General features: G+C 53.0%; 1 protein-coding gene and 1 long non-coding RNA gene across 2 annotated transcripts in view; one reads left to right on the top strand and one right to left on the bottom strand.

Moving 5' to 3' along the window:
- The window catches only part of LOC108802853 (ribosomal protein S6 kinase alpha-6-like), a 47,709-nt gene that overhangs the window by 369 nt on the left and 34,162 nt on the right, over positions 1-13,178 (bottom strand). The window contains exons 15-22 of the mRNA XM_018574710.1: positions 12,012-12,173; positions 7,361-7,522; positions 5,290-5,366; positions 4,140-4,221; positions 3,018-3,029; positions 2,717-2,723; positions 1,134-1,150; positions 515-655 (exon numbers count right to left, since the gene is read on the bottom strand). Of these exons, the coding sequence (XP_018430212.1) occupies positions 515-655; positions 1,134-1,150; positions 2,717-2,723; positions 3,018-3,029; positions 4,140-4,221; positions 5,290-5,366; positions 7,361-7,522; positions 12,012-12,173 (660 nt within the window). The remainder of the gene's footprint in view (positions 1-514; positions 656-1,133; positions 1,151-2,716; positions 2,724-3,017; positions 3,030-4,139; positions 4,222-5,289; positions 5,367-7,360; positions 7,523-12,011; positions 12,174-13,178) is intronic.
- LOC108802854 overlaps positions 1-13,178 on the top strand; it is a 24,897-nt gene that overhangs the window by 4,251 nt on the left and 7,468 nt on the right. The window contains exon 2 of the long non-coding RNA XR_001942241.1: positions 11,192-11,197. This is a non-coding gene — a long non-coding RNA (uncharacterized LOC108802854). The remainder of the gene's footprint in view (positions 1-11,191; positions 11,198-13,178) is intronic.

The raw sequence follows: 13,178 nt of genomic DNA, 5'->3' as shown, positions 1-13,178 counted from the left end.
GGGGAGAGAGAAAGGGGGAGAGGAGAGGAGGGGGAGAAAACAGAGACAATAAAAGACAAAAAGAGACAGAAAAGAGAGAGAGAAGTGGCAGGAAGGAGGGGGGAGAAGAGGAGAGAAGGGGAGAGACGACAGGCGATGGAGAGAAATTCATGGCACACTTACTTTCTTGTACAAAGATAAATATATAAATATTTGGTGAAAGTGAAACGTCAGCCTGAGTTGTGGATGGAGGAGGACAATGTAAAACCTCTGTTAGGATTACATAGAAGTCTGCGTCCCTTTTGGGGTGATTCCCTCTCACTATCCGTCCTGGAGACCACACAACGATCGACAAGTCATCTCCCCCAAAAGGCAGACAGAGCTTCTAACCCTTTCCCACTCCATCCAAAAAAAAAGACTTCAGCCCGGCATCACGCAATCTGCTGTACGTGACTCTCTTATAATGGGAACTTCCTTTATCTCTCCCCAGGACAGTTCTACACCGAGCACAGCAATGAGTTCCGGGGGGCGTTACCTTGACCAGGTGAGGTGCGTCGTGCCGGTTGAGCTGGAAAAGAGGGAGCTGGTCTCTGCACGCTATCCAGGAATGCTTCAACACCTTCTCTGCCGTGTATCGCTGATGAGGATCAACGTGGAGCATGTGAGAGAGCAGACCCTGCAATCGTCAGGAATGATACATGAAGAGAAGTCTACAGCTTGTCCGCGTCTCATCACTGACATCTTTAACTTGTGCAGCAACATTCAATACAGCGACAGCAATGTATACACACCCATATACCCCCCCACGGTCCTGCTTGTTGGGGGAACTTAACGGCACACTACATTTTGTACTCACCACAAAAACCATCGGTGTCCATTGAGGGACACTGGAAGTCTTCACCGTAGGGTTATACTGACACCTACAGGAGAGACGCACACTGGCGAACAAAAAAAAAACTTTAGGCCAGCCCAGGATAACCCATCCCCCTCCCAGCATGCCTCAGTTTTGTAACAAGCAGTACCAAAAGCATGATCATAAACACAGAATAGTGGGACCTGTGCCCCCCTCGCTCCCCCCCCAATGGACTCCGAGAAAAGGATTTGATGGTAAGTACCAGGGATGCACCTATACCGATACTAGTATCAGTGCCGGCCGATGCCATGTCCGATACTTCCGGTATTAGGAAGACAGGCTGCCCAGCTTCCTGATTGGCCGGGGCAGGGTGTAATGACGCGCTGCCGGGCTTCCTGCTTGGTCGGAAGCTGGCCAATCACGAATCCAGGCGCCGTGTAATGACGCGGCGCCCGGCTTTCTGATTTGGTCGGGAAGCCGGCTTCATGCTCCCTCGTCACATCATGACGAGGGAGCACGGAGCCGGGTTCCCGACCAATCAGGAAGCCGGGTCATTACACAGCGCCCGGCTTCCTGAGTGGCCAGAAAGCCGCCTAGTGACGAGAATCATGGGGACGGCTTCCCGGCTAATTGGGAAGCCGGGTGGCTTCCTGAATGGGACTTCTGGTACTCGGTATTCGGTATTGGCGAGTACCGGGGGGAAAAAATATCGCTATCGGTGCATCCCTAGTAAGTACAAAAACCCGATTTTGTTTCTCGTCCATTGAGGGACACAGAAATCCTTCAACACTGCGACGTGCAAATGCAGTCTAACGAAATGGTGGGCAACAGCAGACAACCGCTAACAGGTCCAACGTGAAAAGAACTGAGGGTTGCCTGACAGAACGATGGCCAAAGCTGGTAGCAGATACGGCCACCACCCTCCCCCCATCCTGATAAGACCAGGAGGAGAAATGATGGGGAACTACGTCTGATGCCCAAAGAACAAGGAACACTGAACCATAGACACGAAGGGTGAAAGTTGGTCAACCTGATCCAACCAGAAGGGTGGCATGGAAATGATTTCCTTACCGGGACAAACTCACAACCTGAAGTGTGATCAACAAGCAGAAGTTCCCCGTAAGAAAGTAAACTGGAGAGAGGAATCTAAGACACATTTCCTGGACGAAAGAAGACCACGGCCCCTCTAAGAATCCCATAGCAATCAAGGGAACAAGGAAGTCCATATCGTGAATGACTTTAGAGCGCACACACACCTCACCTCACCAAGGCAAGAACTCATCAAGGAAGAACCCCGAGGATGACTTGGGTAAGAAGAGCCTCCATGGAACGTAATAACGTAATGGTGGCTCCTGAGACCCCAAGAGACAGGTTACAGGGGAAGATCCCAACAAAGGAGGGGGGAGGGGGGGCAGGGGATGGACGGTAGATTCCTCACCCTAAGACAGCCAAAGGGTCTGCACACCTGATAGAGCTGAGGGCCAAACTCAACACGCACCCATCAGCAAGGAGGAGGCACCCCTGGGGCAAAGCCATAAGGAAAAAGCTTTGAATATCCTGTCTATCCTGAAGCCTCGAAGACTCACAGGCCTAGAGGTGCTCCTGACAACCAAGATCCAACTATGAAGAAGTGTCTGAGGAGCAATGATCAGAAAATTCATCATTGAGAACATGTGCCGGACACAAACTAGAACAAGGAAGATTGGGGGCAGGAAAGGAAGGGGACTTAGCTGACCTCTCTCTAGGTAGGGGGTCACTTTCACCTTCACTTATATCATTGATGATAATATAAAGGGTTGCTCCGAAGAAACATATCCCTCTACTATCAAGCGGGTCAGGTACTGTCTGCACGTGGACCCAGCCTCTGCTCTTCAGCACTTTAACCCGAATGCTTTTACGCATTGGTATCGGTGACAGACCCATACGTGAGACAAGCCGAGATGTTTCCAGCAGGCCACCACACCTGAAACGCAGCGCTCCAGACATCTGTTCCACCTGCTCAACCAGGAAAGGATCCATTGCCATGGTGGGGAGATCCCCTTTAAGGTAGACTATTCCACCATGGTTTGACAAACGAAGGTCACAGCCTGAAGGGGGCAAAGGACAAGGCCCACTACTGAGAACCTGGAGGGATTCTAGCCGTTGGTCAGTAGAATCCTTGAGTGTGAGGAAGCCCTCCGCGGACCCAGTGGTTTCCCTGTTAGGGTGGGCTTGTCACAGGACCCATCAGGGGGCTTCCAATCCCCCATAGAGAAATACCTCGGAGAGGGTGTGTAATGGGAAGGTCTTTGCAGCTGAGAGAGATCTGAAGGACCCAAGACTGAGGACAGCAGGCCGATCCTCCAGAGCAGTGGTTCTCAACCTTTCTAGGGCCGGGACCCCTTGGTAACATTTGCCGAGTTGTGGTGACCCCCCGGGGCTGTAGCTACCATGGGGCGAGTGAGGCACTCGCCTCAGGCGCAGCTGAGAGGGGGCGCAGCCAGGGCAGGCCTGGCGGTGCCCCCTTGCCCCTGTTGCCATGGCGAGCATGTGTGCCGCCATTCTGGAGGCGGGCGCATGACGTCACAAACAGCACACGTCTCTTGGGGGGCACAGTTTTTTGTTTTTGCCTCGGTCGCAAAAGGAGCTACCTACGGCTCTGGTGACCCCCAACGGAGCGCTGGACTCCAGAATTAGTAAGGCGCTGGACTCCAGAATCAGTAAGGCGCTGGACTCCAGAATCAGTAAGGCGCTGGACTCCAGAATCAGTAAGGCGCTGGACTCCAGAATCAGTAAGGCGCTGGACTCCAGAATCAGTAAGGCGCTGGACTCCAGAATCAGTAAGGCGCTGGACTCCAGAATCAGTAAGGCGCTGGACTTGCGACTAAAAATAGAAGCACACCCACAAGAATACGAGCCCTCCCCATCCCCTGCTGCCTGCTCTGTCTCCATGCGGCCTTCTCAGCCCCGGCACTGCTCAGACGCCCCGCCTCCTGCACAGCTCACATTGTATGGGAGGCGGGAAGGCAGCACCGGCTGTGAATAGAAAAGCCCCGCTGTACACTCCCCCGGCCACTAGATGTCGGAGTGTGTATAGCCAGGCCCGGGTTCCCCACAAGGCCACAGAGGCCCAGGCTTGGGGCGGGGCGTACAAGCCGAGCTAAATGTAGAGTGAGGGAAGCCGACTGTTCGTTTCCATGTCGCAGAGATCACATGTAAACAGTCTGCGGCCTCCTCCCCTCCCCCCTGCACTTACCTCCCTCCTCTGGTCCCCTCCCCCCTGCACTTACCTCTCTCCTCTGGTCCCGTCCTCCCCTCCCCCCTGCACTTCAAATGAGAAGTTCCCGCTTCCTATTCGCAGCAAGATTTCCTCCGGCGTGTCATTGGGGCCATTGGCGAACGGCGTGTACCTTAAAAGCACGGGAGAGACGCGTGACACGGAATATTACTAAAAAACATACGTGTAATGACACAAATGCAGAGTGCTGCTCCCACGCCCTAAGTCCGGTCACTCTCCTAAAGACTAGCGACGGGCTCGGGGCGTGTTCGCAGCTCCGCGTGCCGAGCGCGCCAGGAAGCTGACAGCTTTGGCTGGACTCAAGCAACGTTCAAAAGTTGGCAACTTTATTGTTCTGGACAAACACGGTAAGAGTCCCCACCTGAGACTTCCTCTTTTGACGCGTTTCACTTAAAGTTAAGCCCGCCCTTGTAGGTGGAGGAGGAGGTACCAGACGGGGGACTCTTTTTGTTTACCCGGAAAAATAAAGTTGCCGACTGTTTCTATTTCCTAGACTCGTCCACTGACACAACGCGGTGACATAAAAGCTTAAAGGAGAACTATGGGGTCAGGGCTTTTCCCCATGGTTCTCCTTAGGGTAACGGGGGGACACAAACGAGCGTCCTCCCGTCACCCTAGGCTCAGTATATAGGGAGCTACAGCTCGCGGTATACTGAGACGACGCAGCTGAAGCGGATCCCGACAATTATGTCTGGATCTGCCCAGCTGCGTGAGTGACAGCTGGCTCCGCCTATCTAGAGGCAGAGCCAGCTGTACCCTCCCCCTCCCCCGTCCGTTCCGCCAGTCAGCGCTGGCGGAGGGGGGAATCCAGCTGTGACAGGATCGAGAAGTGAGCGAACGCCGGTATGTGTTCGCTCACCTCCCGATCTACTGAGCCGACCTGTGACAGTCTCATTGTCACTGGTCGCCCCGAACTATGAGGTGAGTGGAAAGCCCCTCCCCCCTCATAGTTCTCCTTTAATACCACTCTGCTCCGCCCACAATAGAGAAAGCATTCCAGAGGAGTAACAATGTAACCGTGTAATCCCCACATAGAATTAAAAACACCCAAATAAAGTCTCATCTTCATACATTGCTTAGAAATATCAGCGTATTAATGGCATCAAATATTTGTAGCTTCCGGGACTCAGAGGCCGGAGACAGCCAGGCAGCCCCCATGTTCTCTAATGAGCGATCTTACCCGGCCAGCATAGTATAAAGCAGCACCCCGAGGCTCCAGATATCGCAGGCAGCATCGTAGCCTTGTCTCATCAGGACCTGCAATCCAACAATGGCGTTATATACGACGCGCTGCAGCCACATGTGCATGTTATACATGGCGGACATTGCTGTGTGGGCGTGCCTAAAGTGCAGAGGTGTGGGCGTGCCTAAAGTGCAGAGGTGTGGGCGTGCCTAAAGTGCAGAGGTGTGTGTATTTTTCTAATACAGATTCCTCCATTCTATTCCACTATTGATGGGAATGAAGGAAGCTAATACAAGTACAACACTGCCACCTGCAGGACAACCGTGAATACAGCTCATCTGGAGGGGGACTTGGGGGGGAGGGGGTCATGATAATCCGGCCACTCGGTGTATATAATAATCCGGCCACTCGGTGTATATAATAATCCGGCCACTCCGTGTATGAACCTTTTCTGTATCACACTCAGCAAAAACCCTCCAGATACATAAACATATTATTATTATGTGTAGAAAGATCAAACAAAACATTTATAATGAGCTACAAATTCTGTATCTGTTCCCCCTAAAATCTCCATTCACACCGACCAGGGTAACAAATGATCAATAAAGAATTCTAACATGTCAAGGTGGGATGCCAAAAATATAATTCTGCACCTTCACCCCTCAGATCACCCCAATTCCTGCACCTTCCCCCCTCAGATCACCCCAATTCCTGCCCCTTCCCCCCTCAGATCACCCCAATTCCTGCCCCTTCCCCCCTCAGATCACCCCAATTCCTGCCCCTTCCCCCCTCAGATCACCCCAATTCCTGCCCCTTCCCCCCTCAGATCACCCCAATTCCTGCCCCTTCCCCCCTCAGATCACCCCAATTCCTGCCCCTTCCCCCCTCAGATCACCCCAATTCCTGCCCCTTCCCCCCTCAGATCACCCCAATTCCTGCCCCTTCCCCCCTCAGATCACCCCAATTCCTGCCCCTTCCCCCCTCAGATCACCCCAATTCCTGCCCCTTCCCCCCTCAGATCACCCCAATTCCTGCCCCTTCCCCCCTCAGATCACCCCAATTCCTGCCCCTTCCCCCCTCAGATCACCCCAATTCCTGCCCCTTCCCCCCTCAGATCACCCCAATTCCTGCCCCTTCCCCCCTCAGATCACCCCAATTCCTGCCCCTTCCCCCCTCAGATCACCCCAATTCCTGCCCCTTCCCCCCTCAGATCACCCCAATTCCTGCCCCTTCCCCCCTCAGATCACCCCAATTCCTGCCCCTTCCCCCCTCAGATCACCCCAATTCCTGCCCCTTCCCCCCTCAGATCACCCCAATTCCTGCCCCTTCCCCCCTCAGATCACCCCAATTCCTGCCCCTTCCCCCCTCAGATCACCCCAATTCCTGCCCCTTCCCCCCTCAGATCACCCCAATTCCTGCCCCTTCCCCCCTCAGATCACCCCAATTCCTGCCCCTTCCCCCCTCAGATCACCCCAATTCCTGCCCCTTCCCCCCTCAGATCACCCCAATTCCTGCCCCTTCCCCCCTCAGATCACCCCAATTCCTGCCCCTTCCCCCCTCAGATCACCCCAATTCCTGCCCCTTCCCCCCTCAGATCACCCCAATTCCTGCCCCTTCCCCCCTCAGATCACCCCAATTCCTGCCCCTTCCCCCCTCAGATCACCCCAATTCCTGCCCCTTCCCCCCTCAGATCACCCCAATTCCTGCCCCTTCCCCCCTCAGATCACCCCAATTCCTGCCCCTTCCCCCCTCAGATCACCCCAATTCCTGCCCCTTCCCCCCTCAGATCACCCCAATTCCTGCCCCTTCCCCCCTCAGATCACCCCAATTCCTGCCCCTTCCCCCCTCAGATCACCCCAATTCCTGCCCCTTCCCCCCTCAGATCACCCCAATTCCTGCCCCTTCCCCCCTCAGATCACCCCAATTCCTGCCCCTTCCCCCCTCAGATCACCCCAATTCCTGCCCCTTCCCCCCTCAGATCACCCCAATTCCTGCCCCTTCACCCCTCAGATCACCCCCAATTCCTGCACCTTCTCATTTTTCTACATCAGATCCCGGTTCTCCTCACCTCAGGGGCCACAAAGTTGGCCGTATAACATGGAGTCAGCAGCAGTCCGTTATCTCCTCTCAGCTGCTTGGCGAACCCAAAGTCACAGATCCGGATGGAGTCGGCGTTGCTGGAGTCGTCCATGTAGAGGATGTTGCTGGGCTTCAGGTCTCGATGGACCACCTGTCACAGCAAAGAGAACCTGTTATAGGCAGAGGACGGAGTGACGGTCACATAGGGGGCATCCTATAAATTACAGACCACGCCAGCATGGGACCGGCAGAAAGTTTCCGTGTAGTATAATGAGAAGGACATCTCCAGGGGGACCAGTGACATCTAAACATTTCCTTTATGTATAGAAGGAAATAACACCAAAAGATATCATCTGGGCAATGCAAATGACAGCAGCAGAAAGGTGGAAGGTCACTGATACAAGGCTCTTCCAATGTTGTCTTCTCTACCTCTCTATACTAGGCAAAGGCTTGGATATTTATCTGTATCTGGAGGGACACAGGAATCATTCACCTTCAGGTTATACTGCCACCTACAGGAGGATCGGACACTGCCAGAGAAATAACAAGAACTACAGACCAGTCCAGGTTATGTCCTCCTCTACCCAGCATGCCTCAGGTTGTTAGCAGGTAATACCGAGAACATAATCATAAACACAGAGGGGTGGGACCAGGGGCGTAACTAGAAATCACAGGGCCACATAGCAAAATGTTGTATGGGGCCCCGTGATTTCTAGCCCTTGCAGAGCCCACCATAGACTCTCTATGGTGGGCTCTGCAGGGTCACCCTCTGGTGGGCTGGTCGAACTCCTTACCTGTCCGCCTCCTTTTTCGTCACCAGGTCCCCGCCTCCTCCCCTGCTGCTGACCACGGGCCCCGCCTCCTCCTCCACTGCTGGCTCTTATTGACTCTGTGGAGAGGAACGCGCCGCTGCACAGATTACGGTCAGTGATTTGAACAGCGGCGTGTTCTTCTTCAGCCGCCAGCAGAGGATGCCATAGCGACCCAGGCGGCCCGCACGGCATCTGGCCGGGCCCCACTGTGCCCCGGGCCCCATAGCGGCCGCCTGGGTCGCTATAGTGATTGTTACGCCACTGGGTGGGACCCGTGTCCCTCAATGGACTCCAAGAAAAGGTTTTTATGGTGAGAACAGAAATTCTATTTTCTTTTTTGTCCAGTGAGGGAATAGGAGGCCTTCAGCTTTGGGACCACTAAAAGCAGTCCAATGGAGGGGCGCGTAACAGCGCAAACAAAATGCTTACAGGCCCAATAGACAAAACGGAAATAGGAGCCACCTAAAAGGACCTTATGCGTGAAGCTGACATCAGAAGCACCAGATCATCCTCCTGGTGGAACCTGGAAAATGTGTGAACAGAAGACCGGCCAAAGAGCCCAAGAGGCACTTACAGATCTTGTAGAATGGGTCTTAATGGGTAGGGTGGAACCCGAAACTCAAGGCCCAAGGCTTGCATAATGGTCTGCCTGAACAACAGAGAAATGGTGGCACAAGAAGCTGGTTCTCCTTTAGGGCGACCATCCAGAATGACAACAAGAGAGCGTCAGTCTTTCTGAAGGAAGAAGTGGCTGGAAGATAAACTCCTCCAGACCAAACGATGGACCAGCAATGGAGGGAAATCTCCTTCTGATGAAATGGAGCCGGACAAAGGGATGAAAGAATGAGGTCCTGGTTCAGGTGAAAAGCGGGAAATACCTTAAAAAGAAAGTTCTGGGCCTGAACACCACCTCATCCTTGTGTAAGACCAGAACGGATCCTTTCCAGGATAACACCTCCATCTCAGACACTTTCCTCGCAGAGATGATGAAGAAGAAGAAGAAACACCACATTATAAGTAAGCGTGGAGAGGGGAATATCTTTGATGAGCTCAAAAGGCATTTTATGAAGAGATCAGTAAACCAAAATTAAGCTCTCATGGAGTCCCAGGGGAAGACACATAGGAGACACCCTAAAGAAATGCCCCGACAAGGGAATGGGAAGCCAATGGTCTCTGGAACAGGGTGACCAGAGCAGAGACCAGACCCTTGAGGGTATCACCAGAATGTCCTCCATCTTGATCCTGCAAGCAAATAAGGAAGGAGTTTCAGGGGAGGAAAGGTATAGATCAGGGTATATTGATCCCACCGAGCCACCAGAAACCTACTGCCTCAGCTAGAGGATCGCTGTACCTGAAAACTAACGTGTCCAGCTTGTTTTTTAACCAGGAAGTCCACATCTGGCATCACCCACGTGCAACACAAGTCCTGGACCACCCCCAAGTGAAGGGGCCACTCCCCCAGGTCTAGATACTGCCAACTGGGATAGTCTGCCTGCGTATTGTCTAAGCCTAGGATGTACATGGAGGCCAAGGCTGGAACTTGAAGTTCTGCCCTGAAGAAGATCCTCTCTACCTCTCTTGCTGTAGCAAGACCTCTGGTTGCTCCCTGATAGTCTTGCAATGGTTGCAATGGTATTGTCTGACTGAATCTGAATTAGATAACCCTCCTGTCAGGTTGTCCAGAGCTTTAGCGAGAGCCTTGTGGCCCGAGTTTCCAGAATGTTATCAGGAGACGAGCTTCCTCCAACATCAAAGTCCACTCCACCAACCAGGTGCCAAGGACTTCTATTTGTTCCAGCATGCTGGTATCAGTCATGAGAATATTCCAAAAGACAGGAAGGAAACCCGTCCCTGAATCCTGAGCCGGATTTCTGAACCACAAAGCAAGAGACAACCTGGTCCTTTGTGCCAGACAAATCATTTTGGCTAAGGCCGCAGGTTCTCACAAATCCAACTTCTGGTAGCACATGTGGGGGGTCAGATGGCCAGAAGTGACCAAGTCCCACAAGGCTCTTGCAGGCCGGAGCAGCGTTGAGGAGAAGCTTTCTCTATGTCCAATGGTGGAAAAAGGTTGATCGGGTTAGGTGCTATACAAGCTCAAGCAGCAGACTAGTGATGATGAATCTTGAATGAAGAAAAGAAGCTAATGGTTAGACTTTTCCCAGCAGAGCTCCTCCATCCACTCCATATTGGGCGCTAGCAAAATAAACGAGACATGCTGGGTAGAGGAAGGGTCATTCTGGGCTGGCCTACAGATTTTCTGTTTGCCAGTGTCCAATCCTCCTGCAGGTGGCAGTATAACATGAAAGTATAGGACTTTCTGTGTCCTTCAATGGACGAGAAAGAAGAACTTCCCCCAGAGCACAGTGAACAAGGCGCCATCATTCTTACCACAGAACTCCATAATTAGTTGGGGAAGGGTGACACCATTATTTGGTTCTGAAATGGCTTCAGACGTTGGGCTGGACTGGATTCTAAACAAACAGCTTATGAGTCAGTGGGGCGGGATCCACACGCTGGTGAATTTTAACTTTTGGGTAGGGTTGTTCCTTACAAGAACCTGCTAGGATGGGTTTACGGGAGCTGCCAACAAATATAGAGCACACTCAACCAGAAGCATGCTTCCTCCAGGTCAGTGACTCACTATGCAGTGCCAGGAAGAGACAAGAGCACATCTCCAGGTAAACCTATTTATTTTGTAAGCCAGTCAGCCGAAGTGTTTCTAGGGGGTTTGTAAAAGAACCCCTTCATCTAGGCTTAAGGGGGATCACAGCCAGGTTCTGAAGTCTACTTCGGTAGAAGGAGCAACCTTACTCCTGATCCCTGCAAAGTCCCGAGTCCGCAATCTTCTCCCCACAGCACCTCCAGTCCTGTTAAAGCCCCCTTTACTTTCCTAAATCTGTGATCACGTGACATGCGGGGTCCTATCCAGGTGTCCACATTACTGCCTGAGTGATGTGGACACTTGGCTGTCCAGTAGCGGGCTCCTCTCGGATCTAGAAGAGGAGTCCGCAGTGGTGCCATCGGCGTGAGGGGACTGGCCAGTGTGGGCACATCTGCACCGCTGGATCATGTGTGATTAACCGATTAATCGAACCTAATAATCGGCTAACTAATCGATTTTGAAAATAATCGTTAGCTGCAGCTCTAGTCCTCCCACAACCGAAGAGAGGGTCAGCCAGGGATCTGCATGGCGAACTTAGGCGAGTATACCTTGTGTGTCGGATGGGTCAGAGAGGGGAGGGGGTTAATATTTGCCCGGAGATGAGCTTTAATTCCTGGATCTTGCTCAAGACCTCTTTGTGTACGAAAGCTCCTGATGCGAGCCACTGCACTGTGCGCAAGAGACTTTCTTCCGTACAGTGAAAGTGAAATACCAGAAGGCCCAGAGCCTCCCATCCACCATTATGTAGATCAGGGGTAACCAAACTCCGGCCCTCCAGCTGTGGGTGAAACTACAAATCCCATGATGCATCTCATGTCTGTGGCTGTGAGAATCTTGCAATGCCTCATGGGATTTGTAGTTCCACCCCACAGCTGAAGGGCCGGAGATTGGTTACCCTTGATGTAGATCAACAGGGATAAGGATGACAGCCAACAAACGTCACCAATGGCATCTACCAAATGTTAGTCTTGGCAGGTTCTCTATGATTAAAGGAGAACTATGAGGTTAAGTCTTTTCCCCATAGTTCTCCTTAGGGTAACGGGAGAACACAAACTCCTGCACGACTCTGGGCCGAGCTGGAGAACCGCGCTTCAGCTGCTCAACTCACCAGTGCGTGAAAAATGACTGCAGGGTGACACATGGCAACTGGGTGTCACACTCACCCCTTGACAGTGCAGGTAGTCCAAAGTCTTGGTGATGGTGTAGAGAACGGCGCTGGCCTCTCTCTCAGAGAAGAACTTCTGTCGCAGTATCCGGTCGAGCAGCTCGCCACCTTTCATCAGCTCGGTCACAAGGTAAACGTACCGGCCGTCGTCATCGTACACCTGGTGAGTGTCAGAGGATTGAACATGAAAAAAACACAAACAGCGCTCTCGGATGGAGAAGCTAAAAATTGGATAACTAACCGGCAGCCCTGGGAAACAGGAAGAGAACCTGTAACTGTAACAACAAAAGAACACAAAAGGGCGCAGAGGCAATAAGGAACTAACTTGGCAGAACATAAGAGGAAACACTTACATATAAGTCCAGGGACCAGAGGAGGGACGGCCTGTGTGGAGGATCGGAGTGCATGCCCGCATCTGGCTGGACTCCTGCCCGACAGTGTTCGTCCACGGGGAGAGAGGAGAGAACTGTGAACGAGGAGAGAGGGAGCAGAGCAGGGACTCCGTCCGTATCACCATAAGCGGTGTGGAGGAGACTCGGCAGTGTTGCATCTGGCTGGGCTGCTGTGGCCGCGGCTGTAGGTAGCAGTACTCGGTCTCTGTCAGATCAGAATGGAGCGGTGTGCGGGAGCCGTGGTAGCAACAGTGGAGGGATGCCGACAGGCGGTCGAGTCGGTGGTAATGGTAGAGGATATCAAGAGTGAGAGAGCAACGCGTTTCGAGGAAGCGCCTCTTTTTCAAGCTCCCGCACACCATTCTCTCTGAGCTTGAAAAAGAGGTGCTTCCTCGAAACGCGTTGCTCTCTCACTCTTGATATCCTCTACCATTACCACCGACTCGACCGCCCGCCGCCTGTCGGCTCCCGCACACCGCTCCATTCTGACCTGACAGAGACCGAGTACTGCTACCTGCAGCCACGGCCACAGCAGCCCAGCCAGATGTAACACTGCCGAGTCTCCTCCACACCGCTTGGACCTCTCACTCACGCAGCGGTGATACGGACGGAGTCCCTGCTCTGCTCCCTCTCTCCTCGTTCACGGTTCTCTCCTCTCTCCCCGTGGACAGCGGCGTCACAAGGGGGGTGCGGCCCGCACCCAGGTGACACCATTGGAGGGGTGACACCAAAGTGACTCGCAGTCATTTTGGTGTCACCCCCCGCTGAAAAGT

The sequence above is a fragment of the Nanorana parkeri genome, unplaced genomic scaffold, assembly GCF_000935625.1.
Source record: "Nanorana parkeri isolate BGI_ZX_2015 unplaced genomic scaffold, ASM93562v1 scaffold3175, whole genome shotgun sequence".
Classification (NCBI taxonomy): Eukaryota; Metazoa; Chordata; class Amphibia; order Anura; family Dicroglossidae; genus Nanorana; species Nanorana parkeri.
Note: the sequence above shows the minus strand (reverse complement) of the source record. Positions and strands in the feature narration are given on the sequence as shown.